Source organism: Macaca mulatta, chromosome 8, assembly GCF_049350105.2.
Source record: "Macaca mulatta isolate MMU2019108-1 chromosome 8, T2T-MMU8v2.0, whole genome shotgun sequence".
NCBI classification, from domain to species: Eukaryota; Metazoa; Chordata; class Mammalia; order Primates; family Cercopithecidae; genus Macaca; species Macaca mulatta.
The window spans coordinates 83,101,979-83,122,228 of NC_133413.1; the positions used below are offsets into that span (position 1 = coordinate 83,101,979).

General features: G+C 37.4%; 1 protein-coding gene across 1 annotated transcript in view; it reads left to right on the top strand.

Moving 5' to 3' along the window:
* The window catches only part of KCNB2 (potassium voltage-gated channel subfamily B member 2), a 411,442-nt gene that overhangs the window by 12,824 nt on the left and 378,368 nt on the right, over window positions 1-20,250 (top strand). The window contains exon 2 of the mRNA XM_001083422.4: window positions 17,627-18,298. Coding sequence (XP_001083422.3) covers window positions 17,720-18,298 — 579 coding nt within the window. The 5' untranslated portion in view covers window positions 17,627-17,719. The remainder of the gene's footprint in view (window positions 1-17,626; window positions 18,299-20,250) is intronic.

A 20,250-nucleotide genomic window follows, 5' to 3' on the forward strand; every position in this document is an offset into this window, starting at 1 on the left:
TCTTCAAAATAAATGAGGGGGGAAAAGTGTTTGAATTGCATGCACTCACTGGTTAATCCATGTTGTGGCACATCCTTTACCACACTCCTGAAAGGCTCCTCTCAGACCTCTGGGATGTCTTCTTCTGGGACACATCTCTCTTCCTTCTCTAAAGCATCAATCAGTATTATAGTGTTCTCATATATAAAAGACTCTGGCTGAGTGCATTGGGATAAAGGATGGTAATTATAGCATAGACAAGAAACTAATTCTAATTAAATGTTAGATGTCACTGCTCCTAAAAATGCATTTGCCATTTCTCATCACAGGAGTTTTCTCACTGGTCCGTATCTCACTGGGACCCCGGTACCAGCCATTTTCTGGACACTTCACCAACCGTTTTCTAGATCTCTCTCTTCTTCTGGACACTTCCTCCCATCCCTTCATCCAGAATTTTCCCACTATCCTTTCTCAAGGTGACAATGGATGATTCCAAAAGACAGAGGTAGTTCATTATGCTGAACTGTTTAACTCTTGTTTGCCTCTGACTTGCCCAAGGGCACTTGCCAATAATAGCCAAATAGCCCATTATGTTTTTTTCTGAAATAAGAAAGCAATTCTTTCCCTAGGAGGACTTACTGCTTCTTATACTCTAACTGGCTGGAAATTGTAGCCAGCTTTTTACAAGTGCACATTCGGCTAATATTTATTAAACACTTTTCAGGTGTAAAGTACTCCGCTAGGTCATGAGGTTATACAAACTTAGTCCTTACCCTTGCGAGGCTTATGGTCTGCCTGAAAACAAACATAGAACCCCTAGATCCCTGGCAGTGCTAATTGTAGTGAGTTTGCCCCAGTTCCAAACAATTGATAATTCTTTGTGTTGTGGACATTTTGAAAGGGGTGGGGAGTAGCAGCATGCAGGCTGTGGTGTGCAGAATTGGGGAAGTTGAGACATTATGCTGTCATTATTTCCCAGAGATAAATTCTGTACTCTGCTTCTGGTCACTTAGTTATTTTTTGCAGACTCCAGGTCTTAAGCTATGTGGTTCTTTTTACACTTCCCACTCCTATTTTCTAACAGTCAGGAAAAGCCAGTCCTACAAGGAGATCAGCCAGGTATGGGAAAATGGCATCTGGAGAGAATAGACCAAATGACAGATGGCAGTCCCAGTAGACAGGAAGTTAGACTTTCTTCCTAGGGAATGTCCTGGCCGAATATGGTAAGCAGTATCTGGGAACAGGTGATATTTGGAGATTCAGACAGGCAGGCCTGACAGAGACAGGAAGGGTTAGAATGGTCCAGCCCCATAGGCTCAGAATGCTACTGCTGAAAGGGACGTAGAGTTTAGGAAGAAGCCTCTTTTAAGTAGCTAGCAGGTACCTACACAGTTAAGACAGCTCCATTCTCAGGTAAACAGGGTGATGTTCACTTTATTAATGAGGGGATTCAGGCACAATGGACAGGACCATTTCTTATGCCATCACCAAAGCACCAATCCCACTTTCCTGAAGTTTCACTGTAGCTTACTATCTGGACTCTTAGGTTTTTATCTTGTCCTCTCAAGTAATTAATTTTGCCCCCCCCCCTTTTTTTTTTTTTTTTTTTTTACAAAAAGCAAATCTGATTGTGTTACTCATTTACCTAAAACCCTTAAATGATTTCCCACTTTTCTTAGGATAAGGTCCTAAACCTTCAACTTAGGGGCCACCATATTCCTTCTTCATTTCCCAAAGCATCACTTGTAGAAGGCTGTTGTACATGATGGGCTCTGGTCAGTCTGGCCCCTGTCTGCCAGCACTATCTCAGGCACCACTCATCCCTTGTTTTGTGTTACAATTTCTGGCTTTATTTTAATTCATCTTAAGTGTCCTGAGCTTTCTTGCTAGAGGCCGTCATGCATAGTTACTTGGGATGCTCTCTCTTCCCACTTTCACCTAATACATTCTTACTCATGTCTCTGAACTCAGGTCAAAAATCACTTGCTCAAAGAAGTCTTCTTGGCTCCCAGAGCACGGAAGGTGTCTCATCATGCTGTCTTCTAGCACCCTGATTCCTTATGGCACTTACCCCAAATCTAACTTTAAATTTTCAGGCATTTACTCATTTAGTATCAGCTTTCTTGCACTAATATCAGCATCTTTTGCAAGAATATAAACTCAGTGAAGGCAGGGATTGCCCCTTTCATGCATTTCTTTATCCACAGCACCTCTCACAACTCCATGCACATAGCAGATGCTTATTATGTGTTTGTTGAATAAATGAGTGAAGGAATGGATGGAGCTGGGGCCCATGTCAAGTTCTAGGTCATAAAATGGAACCGGGAGCCCAGTTCCCAAGAATTGCTGTTCAACGTAGGGCAGGATAGAACCAGAGCAAGTCTGCCTGATCATGAAGCACCAAACCATGACCGTGCACTATTTACATTCATGAACTCTTTACATTCTTCTTGACAAGGACCAAGATGGTCCTAAAATCCAAGAGGAAATAGAGTTTGTAAGTGGAGGCCCAGGTATACCACTGCTGGGAATAGAAGTAGAAGTAGAGGGTGGTAGAAACACAGTCAAGGCAAAACATGGTGCTTCCAACAGAATTTTTTCTGTCATTCTTATTAAGAACAGAACTTATTTCTTATTTAAGAACAGAACTCAGCCTCATAACTTTAAAGGAAAGTTGTCTAGACCAGTGCTTCCCAATAGAACTTGATGTGATGATGGAAATGTTCTATATTTGTACTCTCCAATACAGTAGTCACTAGCCACATGAGCTATCAAATATTTGAAATATAACTTGAGAGACTGAGAAGTTGAATTTTAAATTTATTTATGTTGAAATAGCCACATGTGACTAGTGGCTACCATGCTACATAGTATATAGGTCTAGACTATTATTAGCATGAACTACCTTAAGAAACAGTTTCAAAAGCAGTATGGTTTAAATTTTAGACATATTCATTTACAACCAGTGTTGGCCTCCAGTTTACCATATAAACATGTAAGCAATCTCTGGTGCCCAGTGCCAGTTTGACTTTGATGTGTATCTCCTAGGTACATCCTATTGAAGTGATTTGAATGAACTATCTCGTATTTCTGTCCACTGGCACTGATCTTTATTGAGGGCATTTCTATCTTTAGGCAGGCTGTACAAAATGTGAAGTACTGTACACATGTAGAACACTTCCTCTATAAGTATCTATGTCATATGACTGTCTCACATCCACTTTTCCCAGGCAGGATTTTTTTTGTACCCTCCCCTCTTCTCTCTTTCTTACTGTTTCCTTTTTTAATGTCTAAGATGACACAGATACAACACTGTGTCCTTTAACAAGTTCCTTTTCTTTTGCATATTGATTTCTTTTCCTTTGTGCTTATTTCCAAAAGCTGTTTTATCAGTTCAGATCCTTAACAGCAAAGAAATTAAAAAAGAAAAAACACACACAGACCAAAAAACAGTTCAAATCATTAACAACAACAACAACAAAATCTCAGAAATGATGATAGATCTTGGCTTGCTGATTAGTACATTTTGGATATTGATCAGATATAATAATTTCAATATCAATATATGAAGAATTTAAAATAAGGCATTGCTCTTGGTTTTTCCCAGTTTTCACCTAGATAACATGGTAGTTGCATTTAATCCTTTGAAATTGCCCATTTGTCTGACTCTTGAGTTCTTTGCCCTGCTTTCCACAAATAAATAACTTTCCAGTGAGGAAATACCAGAATAACAGTGTGGTGTTTAGAAGGCAAAAATCTGAAATATCATAATAAAGTAACATTTTCAAAGAAAGAGTCTATCTTTACTCCTTTATCCCTAGTCTGAATAGCTTAGAACAAATGTGCCTCAGGGCTTTCATGCTAAATGTTCCCAGTTCATAAAATCGTGATTATTAATCAGGCTATCATTAAATATTAAGTTACTTTTGAGATAAATGTCATTTTAAATTTGGAATCCTACTTTTTTTTTTTCTAAATCTAAGGAGAGCATTTTCATTAGGCTTTATGGAAAGAGTGCACATAGAAAGCTTAGAAGCTATTAAGAAGCTACTTCTTAAACTTGGCTTCTGGTTTCATTCGAGCCCAGCCAAATAGTTTCCAGAATAATAAACACAATTTGTAAACATCTATATAAAGCTAAAGTAGAACGTTATGGTCATCGTTTTTATCTTTTTTTTTTAATCTGGGGACCTATTTTATTGCAGGCATTTTATAACATTTGAAATACAGTGTTTGATGGGTAGCAGATGCTCAATAAATATTTGTTGAATGAGTTAACAAATTAATAAAACCTCAAAGAGTTTTTAAAATTACAAGTGGTGGCTAAGGCTATTGAATCCATAAGTGCATACTATATTCCACAAAGCCCCATGAATTAAAATATCCTTGTCATTTGCTGGTACTTTATATTAGCTTCTCTTCTTTTACAGCAATATGTTTAAATCAGGGAGAGAGTTTCAACTAGGTGCAAGTTAAATACATATTCAAGTCCGTAATGTTATCTGGGCCTACAAAACACATGCTAGAACACAAAACCAAAAGTTCCTGTAATATTCTTTGCAGTGATCCTGTGGGTTTCTTGAGAGCAAAGGGCTACTTTACCCAATTTTGCATCATCCCCCATGCTCAGTATTTAGTGACAGTCAAGTAACATTGTTTTGGAAGGAGGAGATGGAATGAGAGAGGAATAATGGATCTAAATCAGTATTCTTATTTATATTTTATGGTCTTTTTCCATTCTGACCATTATTGGAATAATAGAAATTATAGACTTATGTTGTAGCCCGGAATCATTAATAATAGGTTCAACTCGCCAGTATTTATAGGTTTCACTGGGTATGAGATAGTCAGATTACTCTTGCTTCACATTTTTTTCTTCCACTGTTTAAATTGTGTATTTATTTTTGGTGCTCTGCGGTAGCAAAGTCTAATACAAAGAACTGGATTCAGAAGCAGGAGCTTTAGCTACTGGCCCTGATGCTGAAAGGCCCTGGGAAGATTGTTTAAATCTACCAGTGTTTTTCACCCAGTTAGAGTGAACCCCTTCCAACTACTATACATTTTGTATTTTCAGCATTTAAAAAGTATTGGTAGGCATCTATTTTGACCATAAATCTTGAATACTAAGACAATTAGCATTACTTCTGAAAGTCACATACTAAAACTTAGTTTAGTTTTAAAAATTCAGAGCTGTCAAAACAGTTGCCAATTCTACCATCTCTATCCATAAGAGAATTGTAATGTGATAGTAAATGTTATACATGTCATTCAGGCCAAGGGGTAGACAAAATATTACAGGAATTATTTGTGGTTCACTCTCACCTTCGGTATCATGCTATTAGGATTGCTCAATATTGATCCCATATTTTTGCTCATTTATTATAGGCATCCAGAATCCTTCAATTCAAAGAAAATTCCCAGTGTCTTATAAAGGTCAAGAACATGGTCTTTGGATTAAGATAATGCTGGGTTAGAATTCTGGAGGCTGCACCTCCTAGTTGTGTTGTGAGCAAGAGACTTACCTTTCTGAGCCTCAGTTTCTTTACCTGTAAATAAGAGATAATAATACCCACCCCAAGGAGGGATGAGAAATAATGAGAATTCTCACCATGTGAATTAACTGCGATAAGCACAGTGGCTACATATAATAATCACTCAATATTTGGTAGGTGATGAAAGTGATAATCATTAACAAAATTCACAAAGCAAATGAGATCATAACTTTGGCTCTCCTTCAGATACAACTCTAAGAATATCCCTACCTTCTAGGAAATGTAAATTTTACTTATGGGCATTTTGATCTTAAGCTGAAATAAAATCCAAATTGTAAATTTGTGAATCCATCACAATAGCTTATTTTACACCGACATGTTCTTTTATTATAATCCTGACTACATGCAGCTTGCAAAGATGAAAAACAGTGCTTTAAATATCACCATCTCTAAATCCAGAAAAACTAGTTCTTTCCTTGAAGAAAAAAAAAATGAAAAAACACATAACAATATTAAAGAAGAATTTTTTAAAGTAAAATAGAATCCATAATTTTACAACCCTTAACCACACTACTCCTTTCAGTGAGAATAATAGCCTTCGTTTATTTTTGAATATTTTCTCCCTTTGTCCATAGTAACATTCTCTGTTATATACTGTTGCAACCATAATTATTATGATTTTTACACACTGTTTTTCTCATTGTTTATTTCAAGACTGCATCATCTGGTACAAGTCACGTGAACTCAGGGCTTCAGTTGGTCCATCTGTGGTCCCTAATTTTTACATTTTTATTTTAGAAAATGTTGATGGAAATTGATGAGTTCATGTTCCTCACCAAATGCTTTGATATTTTCTTATCAAATTTTGCTGAATTGTATTTCTAGCAGTAAATTTAACATCCTAAGATTCATAGATGCTAGTAGGTCATCTTGCCCATCTGCCTTTTTTACCATTAATTATTTATTATTGTTGTAGCTTTCCAGTGTTTTACACAACAGAGACACATGGTAGGTTGAGCGAGGGGGCAGGGGTGAGGGAAGGAATATTTATAAAGTGCCATACACAGATGGATGGTTAAAAAATGCTGTTTAATGATCCTCTCTAATGACAAGGATGGATGGAAAACATTATTCCCAAGGAATATGGAGATGGTGGTGTCTATAGTTCAGGGAGCCTCTTCCCTTTTCTGTCTAATAATGAATAGAAATAATATTTAATAATGAATAGAAAAAAATCAAGCATACAATCGATTGTGACAAAGTTCAATTTTTAAATTAATTCCATAATATCATTGATTTGTTAGAAACTCGTTTTTCATGCTTGAATCTAGAACACAGTGTTTTGAGTATGAGTAGTCAGAGAAAGAAAAAACGGGACCTCCAGTTGATGCTATGCCGAGTGTCCCAAGGTAAATTTTGGAAGCGGTTTGCTTTGAGGCTGAAGGTATGGTATCTTAGTCCTTTGAGGCTATTACTACAGGATATCTTAGACTAGGTAACTTATAAGGAGCAGAAATTTATTTCTCACAGTTCTGGAGGATGGGAAGTTCAAGATCAAGGTGCTGGCAGATTTAGTGTCTGGTGAGGGCCTCTTCCTTAGAGGTGGTGTCTTCTTGCTGTGTCAAGGACACAGGCCGCTCTCTGGGGCCTGTTCTGTAGACACTAATCCCATTCATGAGGGCCCTGCTCTCATGACCTAATCACCCCCAAAAGGTCCCACCTCTTAATACCATCAGCTTGGGAAGCAGGATTTCAACATAGGAGTTCTGATGGGATGCAAGCATTCAGACCATAGCACATGGCCACCTGTGTATTGTGATTAGAATATACCAGGAAAGACTCTCACCTTTCCCCTCACATGATTTTCCCATCCCAGTTACTGTCCAGCATGTATTTCCATTATTATAGGATTATTCCTTTGAGGCTTCACATGGAAATACATTCTATTATTTAGAAAGAGAAGAGATCATTGTTGACAGGTATAAGCTTACATTTTGAAGAAAGAAAATGGACTCACTAACTTTGATACGTTCTTCTCTTTTACTTTTCTTTATTATTTTAATTGGTGGAAATGCCATCATATTGAAGAGGCCCTCACCAGACATGAAAGCTGAGAAATGGAAAATTCACTTGTATAACATTTTAAACTTAAGAAATTTACCACAGTCAACTTTTTCCTATTCCTCATCAGTCCAGTCGAAGATGTAAATGAGTAGTATTCACACAGAAATCTCACAGAACCATAAAATCACAGTGACAGAAGGCACTTGAGGGCCATCTTGTCAACCTCCACAGACTAGGAGTTTCTCCTGTGTATACCTGACGGGTGATCACCTGGGTCTACATGAACACTGCCAGGCAGTGGGCCTGGTAGTTTTTGGAGGTAGCACTGTCCATTGTTGGGCAACAATAATTACTAGAGAGTTTTATATATGTACAAATTATTCTCTACCTAGTTCCAGGAAATCCAGCTCTTATTTTTAACCCAGGCCTTGTTAAAGTTGGCAAATAAAGGTCATCAGAACTTTAAATAAATTGGAGGTTATCCATAATAACTGGTAGTATTATATTATGTTAACCAAAATATCTAACAAAACAAACAAGATACTAGTTCTTTGAAATTTATTACTTATTCATTCATTTCTTGGGGGGTAGTCCACAACATGTGTTAAGCATTCATATTAGGTGACACACTAGCTAGGTACAAAAGATGCAAATATGGATACAGAGATGTTTGTCAGTTTTAGTAACTCATATCAAGTAGATGTTTCCAGGTTTAAGCCCTCATGGCAACTTGTACTTTGCTGTTGTTGCTTTTATTAGAATTGTAGTTAGTTGCTTGCATGTTTGTAGAATTTCTGTTTACCTCCATGACAGTGTAAGCTGCACCATGTCAGAGACTGTGCCTCAAGCAGCATAGGGGTTCATACATATTTGCTGCATGATAAGAAAGGATTCTAATTGAATAGTTATAATGAGAAAAGCATTATAATAGATAAAACAAACTTCTAACCCACTGAAGCAGGAAAGATTAATTCTTTCTGGGAAGGTACTTATTTTTGATCTTGAATAATGAGTAAAAGTTTATTAGGTGGAAAATGCGGAAAAGAATATTTCATACATAGGAGTCATATTGAATTTGGGGAATGGCAGGTAACATGAGGTAGCAGGAGTAAGAGGAAACTGAATTTTAAATAAATAAGGAAGGAAATAATTAAACCTGATTATTTACTTTTTTAGTCAACTAATATTTATTGCATGTCACTTGGGACACAATGATGAATAAGATCAGATGTGATCCCTGCCCTCCAGGAACTTAGAATCTAGTGAAGAAGATGGATATTTATCAAATAATCAAAGTAATCATCCCAACAAATATAAAATTGATGTTGTGACAAATGCTACTAGGATGAAAGGTACCTGGTTCTATAAGTTCTTACAATAAGAGGATTATTGTATTGTCAAGGAGGTCAGGGGAAAATAAGATGTGATCCTTGAGTTGATATCTGAAGGTGAAGAGGGGAAAGAAAGATGTACAAATTCCCTATGTATTTGGGAATTTGTACAATTTGTACAAGAGGGAGAATAGCACATTAAATAAATGAAAGAAGGATCTACAACGGGGTCGGGGGTGGGGGACAGCAAGGGACATGTAGAAGCACAGAAGTAAGTGAAAGATAGAGCTTGCAGTCTTTGTATAGTGTTGTGTCTTTTTTTTTTTCCTTTATTTTATTTTATTTATTTGTTTTTTGGAAATGGAGTCCTGCTCTGTTTCCCAGGATGGAGTGCAATGGTGTGATCTCGGCTCACTGCAACCTCCACTACCCAGGTTCAGGCAATTCTCCTGCCTCAGCCTCCTGAGTAGCTGGGATTACAGGCGTGCGCTACTACGCCCGGCTAATTTTTGTATTTTTAGTAGAGACAGTGTTTCACCGTGTTTCCCAGGCTGATCTGGAACTCTTGAGCTCAGACGAATCACCTGCCTCAGCCCCCTAAAGTGCTGGGATTACAAATGTGAGCCACCGCACCCAGCCAGTGTTGTGTCTTAATCCTGAGAGCCAGAAAGCCATGGGAGCATCTTCTACAAGAGATGGCGCTGACCTCCTGGTGTTTGGGCTGTAGTGTGCAGAGCTGACTGGAGAGATCCAAGGCAGAAGGAGGTTGTTATCATCAAAACCAGTGCTAGGGAAGCAGAGGTAAGGAAAGAGCAGTTCTGGGAAGTGCACCTCTCTTTGCAAGAACACATTTAAGTTGCCTCACTGCGGCCATTACCCTTTACTGAAGCAAACAATATGTAGGAGATAATTCATCTCAACTTGGTGTAGTTTGGATTAGTATTTTGACATGGGGTGTAGATTAAGAAATAAAAGGTTTTTAAACTCTGACTAGAAGGTGAATGGCAAATAATAATGAGGTGGGATTTAATGGAAAGAGACTTTTATAGACAACTAGAGATCTGGGTTCTAGTTCAAGCTCAGCAACTATCAACTGAGGTCAGCCAAGTCATGTGACCTCAGTGAGTCTCAGTTTTAAAAGATGTAAATAAAGAAATTGGACCAGATCATATCTAAACTCCCTTCTGCCACATTCTGTGATTTTAGTCTCAAAACATGGAAGTATATAAAGCATGGTGTAATACTTAAGTCATAGAGACTTCTCAGTATTTGAGCTTTTAATACAGGCACATTACCTATAGCATGTTTGAGTATGGAGAAATAGGAACAGAATGATAATTTAAAGTGTATTTTTACTATGAGACAGAGCCCAACTGAGAAACGGTCCTTGTTCAAGAATATTACTACTAAACATTTCAGACCAATCATTACACGATCTAAAAGTTAATTTTTACTGGAAGAGACCTTACAGATTGTTCAAATCCTATCCAAATTTCATGAAGATTTCCATATTTGGTTTCATAGAGATAAGTCTGTCTTATGCCAACCATCCAAATGGAATGTAAAATTTATGTCATTCACCCAAATCGTGGATTGTATCATCCACATGGAATACCAGGTAGTGACTGAAGTTCGTGATTTATTTTTCAGGATATTACTGGGTGGCCCATGGTTTCCCATTCCTTTCAGTAGTACCAGTAGATTCTCTGTTGGTTGCCTTCCTTATTTTTTTCATCACCTTTCATCTTTATCCCCTTCACTACACCGTGAGTCTGGGAAGACTTGCAAAAGGAAAGATTTAGAAGGACACATCTTGGGTGCCAATATAAAGGGCACTTTTACCATCATAATAGAAAACCCAGTAGCTGAATAGCTGAATGTGGATATAAAAGTTTGAGCCCTTTTCTGTGTGCCTTTTGAAGCATACTAAAAATTTCCAGCCATCACAATACCTTGTAGTCTATAAAAGGTCCAAGATGCTTTATAATTCAATATTATATTTTTCAGAATAAAGAAGGGTTTTTTTTTTTTTCTGGTCAGTTATGTTTTATAAAAGGCAATGTTTCTAAAAACCAAATCTGGTGTTTTATTCTGTAATTTTAGTGAATTTTAGTGAACATATATGTTTAGGGCCTAATTATTTAAATAATTATCCTGACGAAGAAAAATTATATTATGGGTCTAAACAAAATAGTTTATTTATAAATTTGGAGACAGCTATGATATTGAAAGATGCTCATATTACATATCCTATTTATTACTTGTCTTGTCCCCTTCTTACTGCAACACAATGCTTCCTTTGACCACTGAAAGGAAAGCTTTTAGGATTTCATCTGAGTGTATCTAAAAAAAGCATCGGTTATATCAAGGATAAAAGTTCTAATTTTTTTTTTTTTTTTTTTTGAGACAGAATCTCACTCTGTCACCAGGCTGGAGTAGTGGTGCAGTCTCGATTCACTGCAACCTCTGCCTCCCGGGTTCAAGCAATTTTCCTGCCTCAGCCTCCCAAGTGGCTGGACTACAGGTGTGCACCACCACTCCCAGCTAATTTTTGTATTTTTTGTAGAGATGGGGTTTCACCACTTTGGCCAGGATGGTCTCTATCTCTTGACCTCATGATCTGCCCACCTTGGCCTCCCAAAAAAGTTCTGATTTTTTTTTAAAACTAAGGAGTATATACTTGTCCTAAAGTTAAGGAAGAAATTGATATTAGCAGCCTTTGATTGCAGAAAAGAAATGTCACCTTCCACTTTCTGAGGACAAGGACAGCATTTCAGTTATTCCTAGAATTTTATATATTAAAAATAATAAATAGTATGAAATTTATTAAACACTTCTGACCAGGTTCTAAAGTAATGCAGGTTGCAGGTTTGTTGAATTTCTTAGAATAGCTGAAAATTTCCAGGACTTTACTTTAAATATATATACTTTAAATATATATATATTTTATATATATATAAATATATACATTTTATATATATATATACACATATGTTTTTAGGTTGTTATAATGTTATTGGTTTTTTATTAGTAAATTTTGGAGGTGCTTTAAAAATTGCAGCCAACAATGGAATTAAAAAATATACACTGATTTAATCTTCAGCTAACAGTTACGATGCCTTTCTCTTCAGATACCTACTGCAGATCATCTTGTGGTTCTCTGAAATATAGTTTCTACAGAAACTTATTACTTAATGCTGTATATGAAAATTTAAGAAAATGCCTTAGAGCTATGTATGCAGTGATACAGACTTAAAGGTCTCAGAGCTGTTTGTTTGCAGTGCCTGCTCAGCATGTTCTAGCAACACAAAAATGAAATGTTAAACATCGCTTACATCTTTAGAAAGGTTTGCTTTTTATCTTCACAGGATCGCACATGTGACTTACCCTGCCTGGCTCCATGAAGGAAGTGTCAAGTGTATGACATAATGCTAGTATTTTTGAGACTACAGTAAACCCCACTCCCCCTCCAAACCTGGAGCCTCAAGCTGTAATTAAGATGCCATGATGAGAAAGTTGTGTTTTGTCAGTTTTGGCCCTGAGCGGGTGGCAGCATAATGCCACGCTGCTGTAGAAGCAGGGTGCAGCTGTGCAAAACTCAAATGTTTGTTGTTGTTTATTGTTTACAGAGCCGCTTTTTTTCTAGAAGACTAATGAAGGGATATTGAGTACATTCGCGCTGGCTGACTGATTGTAGCAAGCTTAACTTTCAATTGATTGAATGAGGTGAAATAAATCAACAAACTGCTGAAATAAAATATTCACTAAGATTTTGCCCTTGACATGAAAACATGTGTTCTGAGGTCTCAAACAAAAGTGTCTTCTGTTTATACTGACAATTTATGTTTATAAATTATTCACAGTTGCATAATATCTACACAATTTAAGCACTGAATTATTGCATTTTATATTACACTTCTATACAGAATTGAACTGCGTGATTATGGGATAAAAATCATTATGATAGACATAAATTCACTTACAAAAGTATGATGAGAAAATACATCATCTCCACTTTAATTACTGAGATTAAAAACGTAAATTTTGCGAACGCTCTAGGGTCGTAAAACACAATACCCTTACCCACAGGGAACTGGCAGACTCATTGCTAGAAGTACAATTTATATGGCAGAAAAGGACATAAATTTAAAATGAAAAGTTAACAATAGAAAATTAACTAAACACTAAATAAAATAAATGACACTTTCATGATGTTCTGAAGGTAGTCTGTTTCAAGCCATGATAAATATGAAAGTAAAGGTTCTTGAAATGAAATATGAAAACCATCTTCCTCAAGAAACTAGACATGGAAAATGTTTCATTGACTGTGAAGCAGCATGATAGCTTTATTTCTATCTGAAGTAACGATGGTGATTGGAGGGCATGGGGAGGTAAAAGGAGCAGAATCACAGTGAAAGGAAAAAATTAATTAAGTGTCATAGGAGATTAAAGAATTTTAGCCATGGACATGCCACCACTTAATGGGTGAAGAAATTAAAGTTCAATTAGCAATTGAGGGCAATGCGGAACTGAGGTGTCCTGAGCCTCAGACAGAGCCCCTTTTATGAGTCCATAGACCTCCAACTCTGTTTAGATGTTTTTATCTCCTGGAAGGTATTTTCAGCCCAGGAGGCCTCTATATTAGCATTGGCTACAGTAAACTTAATGAAGTATGTATAAGTCTGAAAAAATATAGTTTGGTTTTGTGCTTGTTTAAGGGGCTGTGAGGATGGAAAGATCTAGGGATCAGGACAGGAAAGGAGGGAAAGCAAAGGAAGAAAGATAGGTAGCATGTGGCATAACAGACATGGGGGAAAGTAAGAGAGAAACCCACAGAAGAAGAAACAGAAGGGAGAAAGGCAAGCAAGCAAGCAGAAAGGTTCAGTGAGTTTCAAAGGCACTGTTGATCAGGGCTTATGCTCTGCAGCTTGCATTTATTATAGGCTTATTCGGAAGGCTTGATTAACTTTTGGAACACTATTCACAGCTCTTCAACTGCTCAGGAACTTATGCCTTTGAGCCTGCGCTCTTTATCAGGTAACAAGCAGAACATTCTGCCCAGAGAGAATAAAAAATCTTTTAACCATGGTAACAATAATGAGAGCAGGTCATCTTTAAATCTTAAGAAAATCAAATCAACAGGCCGTTTTCTCACCCTTAGTTTCTCTATCCCTGCTATCAAGAAAGGGCATTGAATTTCAGTGTGTCTTTTTTTGCGGGACTTGTAATCAACACTGGATTTCTTATAATAGAAAGTTCTTGATCAGTGAAGAAGATGTTTTGAAATTTAAGTCTTATGACCTCTCTTCACTTGAGACATACACCCTACAAAAAGGAAAATTCACTATACACAATGCACGTGAAATTATTTAAGACAAATAGTGACCTACCAGTGACTATGATATAGCATTTCCTTTTTTAATGACTTCTTCAAAATTGCAAGGCACACCATGCCCTTCACCACAAACAAATGACATATTTGTGTCATTCTGGAGTTAATTCTCTTCCTGGAAAACCTCTTATCTGATATTATAATCAGTTCAAAAATGATTTATCTTCATATTAGCATAAGACATGGTGGTGTTCAAGAAAAGTACATTTATTTTATTTGTATTTGTATTCAAATTCAAACTGCATCAGCTCACAGTTCGTTATTTATGTGGACAATTCGATGATTGATTGTTGAGATGTCAGTGTACCTACAACTAAGTTGTTTAGTGGAGACTCCATATTCAGATGAATCACTAGAATTGCCCCATCTCTAATATTTTCAGCTGTTTTTGCCTGATCCTGATAGTGTTGCTCAATTTTTAACATATATATGGTTCATCATCACCTGAATATAAAATTAGAACATGAACATCAGTGGCACCAAAGACAGATGCTATGAGGTGCCTGTTACGTGTAGGTTCAGTGCTCAGTAGAGAAAAGTTTGGACCCACAATCCCAGGCCTTTAATTATAATTCAATGGGAAAGACAGAACATATATGTAAAGAGAAAATTTAAAAGCTAGACTTTATTTAATAGAAACTAATATAGCTTTAATCTTAGTTTTCTTTCAGTGCTTGGAAACCAAACTTTAGGAAGAAATATGAATATTCTTATTCTATTCAGATATACCTCCTTGTAGTGAGCATTTCACATAAACAATCTCATCTAATCATCATAATACTGTGCATGAAATAGATACCATTGTCTTTATTTTGTAAATTAGAAAATTCAAGCCCAGAGAATTTAAGTTGCTTACTCAGTCATTATAGATATTCTTATTTTTGTAAATATAAGCATTTTTGTCATGTGTGATGAAAGTGTGTGTGTGTGTGTGTGTGTATGCTGAAAATATTCCTGTAACTCTGTAGTTGAAAAAACTCCTGCTGCAAGTATATTTATTGGCCACATTTGAAATAATTCTTATATAGTCCATCTACATTTTTCATTACATTGTCTTGTATTCATTCAAGAGGATCTTTGGCCTCCATATGGAGAAATAAATTTAACTTGCAGGATGGAGAAGCCAGGGGCATGCAGAAATTGGTGTGTATCTTAAAAGAGAGTTCTAATTATAAGGACCTCTTAAATCTAATAGTTTTTCCCTTTAGTATAAGCTGTTTACTGTGTGAAACATGATGTTTTATATTAAAGGTGGTATTCTGGATGAATTGCTTGAAGCTCTATGATTTTCTGCAAAAACATTATAGGGGAAGATAACTAAGAAGATGCTTGCTGCTACAGATCAGAATAACAGATCAATAAGAGGGACTACAAGAGCAGTAATACTTTAAAGAATTAGTACACAGGAGAAAAAAGCCGTGAAGCAGAAGAATACACACACATACACACACACGCACACACACAACACCCACAAACGTTCTGATGTATATTATATATACATAACATATAAACACAGATGCATTTTAAATAAGTGATCCCAATAACTCCATGTTTGCATCTTCTGGCCACATAGATTACTTTGGTCAGCTCTCTTGTGGAAAATAATTATGGAATGGATTAACTGTTTAATATTTATTAAACTCCTACACTGTATAAGCACTGTGCTTGGTGATAGGAACATAATAATAGAAAAGATGGTCTTTGTCCTCAGGAGTTCCCAGCATACTATGGGAAAGGTATATTGCAATGGTATGGTGGAAGTTTCATGATCCCACAGCAGGAATATTATGGAGAGCTTTCTGGAGGAGGTGAGGTTTGAGCTGAGTCTTGAAAAGCAAGTACTGGTTAGTCAGAAGGAAACAAGAAAGATGTTTCCAGAACACAATATGGAAAGGCCAGGAGCTTGAAAGGGAATGTTGTGTGCAGTCTGGGGTTGCTGGAATATAGTGATGAGGGAAAGATGAAAAGTGAAGGTGGAGAGGAGGCTGGACCTACTAGGACTAACTAGGCTTTAAAGTGCTGGTAGGACTTCAAAAATAAAATTCCAATAATGATGACATTTTGCAGGATTTAAAGCATGTGAGTGGCAAGGTCAAATTTGTGTCTTAGCAGAGCATTCTAATAGTTATGTGGAAAATGGTTTTTAGGTGGACAAGACTCGAGTTTGGGATCCAATTTAAGGCTGTATTAGAAGTGTAGGCAAGGCTGGCCGATTGCTTAAGCTTGGGAATTTCAGACCAGCCTGGGAAATATAGTGAGACCCTGTCTCTAAAAAAAAAAAAAAAAAAAAAAAAAAATTAGCCTGGCATGGTGGTGCAAGCCTGTAGTCCCGGCTACTTGGAAAGCTGAGGTGAGAGGATCACTTGAGCCCGGGAGGCAGAAGTTGCAGTGAGCTGAGATTGTGCCACTGCACTCCAGCCTGGGCTACAGAATGAGACTCTGTTTAAAAAAAAAAAAGAAAGGAAAAGAAGTCTAGGCAAGTGATGCTGAGGATTCAAACCAGCATTGTGGTAATGGGAACCTTCGTAACAGTGTTGGAGGCGTTAAGCAATGGTTAGGAGGTATAATTGGTAAGACTTGGTGCTTATTTGGATGTGGACGGACGGATCGGGACTTCACAGGGTTTTAGTGAGGGTGACTGGGTATGGGATGGGGAAGGCCATAAATCTGAGATGGAGAATGATCAGGAACTGGTTGAGGAGATTGGCACCTTGGTCAGTTTAGCTTAAGATGTCTGTGGTTTATCTAGAAGGAGTTCATCAGGGCAAGGTGCAGTGGCTCACCCTGTAATCCTAGTACTTTGGAACACTGAGGCAGGTGGATTGCTTGCACCCTGGAGTTCAAGACCAGCCTGGGCAACATGGAGAAACCCCGTCTCTACAAAAAATACAAGAATTAGCCAGGTGTGGTGGCATTTCCCAGGTACCTGGGAGGCTGAGGTGGGAGGATCATCTGAGTCCAGGAAATCAAGGCTGCAATGAGCTGTGATGGTGCCACTGCACTCCAGCCTGGGTCACAGAGAGAGACCCTGTCTCAAAAAAAAGAGTTGATCAAGCACATGGATATTTTAGTCTGCAGCTTGAAAAAGAGGTCTCTCATGACATGTTTGGGAGTTGCCCGCCTATAGGTGTATATCATTGAATACACAGCCTCTTCTGTGTAGTACATTGTGTTGTCTTTTCCCCCCTTTCCTATATCCTAAAGGAAAGATGTGTATCTCCAAAACTATCTAGTCGTTAATATTGTACCTTCTGGTTGTATTCAGTCATTAATATTGTACCTTCTGGTTGTAACAACAGAATGATCCCATAGAACAGGAAATACTCTAGGAAAATGCAAGTTACCAAGTGATTGTTGCTTTCTTCCAGCTTTGTCAGTGGAAATGCCTGCCCCCGAAGGATATTGCTTCAGTTGACCTCATTTTTTAAGGATCCTGGCTCTGCAGCTTTGTCCAGTTCAAAATGGCAGAAAAGGCTCCCCCGGGCTTAAACAGGAAGACTTCAAGGTCGACACTTTCTCTTCCTCCAGAGCCTGTGGACATTATCCGGAGCAAAACATGCTCCAGGAGAGTTAAAATCAACGTGGGGGGCCTCAACCACGAAGTCCTGTGGAGAACGCTGGACAGGCTGCCCAGGACGCGCCTGGGGAAGCTTCGAGACTGCAACACACACGAGAGCCTCCTGGAAGTGTGCGATGACTATAATCTGAACGAGAACGAGTATTTCTTTGATCGGCATCCAGGAGCCTTCACTTCCATTTTAAATTTCTACCGGACAGGGAAACTCCATATGATGGAAGAAATGTGTGCACTTTCTTTTGGCCAAGAACTTGATTACTGGGGGATTGATGAGATCTACTTAGAGTCCTGCTGCCAGGCCAGATATCATCAAAAAAAAGAACAAATGAACGAAGAACTGAGGCGAGAGGCAGAGACTATGCGAGAGCGAGAAGGAGAAGAGTTTGATAATACCTGCTGCCCTGATAAAAGGAAGAAACTGTGGGACTTGCTGGAGAAACCTAACTCATCAGTGGCTGCAAAGGTATGAAACCCATGGTATTGCTTGCCTGTGTATGGTCAGAAAAGATGCTACCTACATGCAAGAGAGTATAACTTTTTTTACTGTTTTAGTAACACAGAACAAAGCATGGCTACACAGACAGTGAAAAACTCCTTTCCAAAATCTTATTTAGTCCAATATAGTAATTCATTCTGGTTAATGTCATAAAGTGGCATTACCCTTTCATAAATAATAATAATTGTCTGTAGAAAGGGGCATGGGCAACAGAGGATGAAAGAGAGTCCTCGTTTTCCTGGCGCTGTATCATGTTGGTGACTTGGAGGTTGAGGAGAAAGCACTAGCTCAGACTCATCAGGCACTGAGTCTTGTGGAAGATGAGGGCCTGATCTCCATCTTAAACAAAGGTAAGGTACTGTCACTGGAAGGAGAGGAGGTACCCCTTAGCCTGGCTCTGTAGAGGTTCAAGGAAAGAGACGAGAGCATGGCCCCAGGTAGCTCAGAGGGCAGGCACCACACACATGAGGAAGGGACTGTTTTACTAAGCTGTGTAAAAAATGAGTCAATGTCCAGAATGCATCCACGTACCCACCTTGTGAGGCCTTCTTTAACAGTGCATGTTTCTGACTGTTGTTGATTTTTTTTTTTTTTTTTTTACAATTGAGGTATTACCATGTCTGAGTTCATAAAGTATTTGCTTAAAATGAAGGCAAATTCATATTTTCCCATTGTGACTGCATGTATCTAAATCTCATAGTAAATTTTTTGTCACTAATTCCAGTATGTAATTCAACTGTGTGATTCTGTTTGTCTAATTTTATCTAGAGCTTTCAAGGTTAGCCCAAACCAATTTCCACTCCATATATTTAGTTCTGTATTGCAGTATGAATGATAAGTAAAAATTCAAAAAGCCATCTTTAGCTGCAGGAGTATAGTATTGACATTTTGTGCATAATGGATGAAAATGGAGTATGGAATGGAGAAGGGAAGAGTGTGTCATCACATGGATTCTTTTGATTATTTACTGTTTTTTCTAATATATTCTCTCTTGTAAACGGTAATGATTTCAGAATTTGTAATAGACCATATGAGATTTTTGACTGGAAATTAAGATTCTACATGATAATCTATAGCACATAAATAATGTAAATAATCAGCTAATGCAGATGATCGTAAAACTGCTTTTTGTTTGGTTTTCTTTCTGGTTGACTTCTAAAGGCATTTTACTTTCCAGCCAGGACATGCACCTACGTGAAATAAAATGATATCTGTTGTCTATAACAAAGAAATGCTTATTTTGTGGCAAATGGAAGACTTTATGTTTTTTTGTAATTTTGGATAAGTTGTTTCCTTTCACTTAACTTGTAAGAAAAAAATAAATGTGCCACATTTGTGGGTTTTGATTGAGAAAGGCTACTGCTCTTTCCAATATCAAGTGTTTAGGTACATACTTGAGTTACTACTAAAAATATGGAGTGAATTTTGAAAATGAATGAGACAGATTCTGGAGTTAAGTGAGTATTGTGGGTGTTAAATGAGTTTTTTTCAAGCCTTTAGGCAACTAAGGAATAAATCATTGTTCCATCAAAAGTTCCAGAGAAAGTTAGCCAACTATATAAAAATAAAGCAATTAAGTCAAAGACAATTTGAAAGGTTACTGAAGTTTATTTGTTCATAATGACATTATTAACCTATATCTAAAGTTAAGTACTGTTACAGAAAAAATTTAAGATATATGTATATTTTCCCAAAGAATTTCTCACAAGGATAGAATAAGGTCAATAACCTGATTTCCTACACAAGGTAGTTCATTTAATCTGTAAATTTTAGAAGAAATAGCCGTTTCTTAATCTCTAAGAAGGTAACTATGACCACGGCTCATTACAATAGACCTTTACATATGCATCCAACATATTATTTAAATTTGCTTCAAATTGTGTCTGTATGAATAGACAAGAAATCGACCTACAAACTCT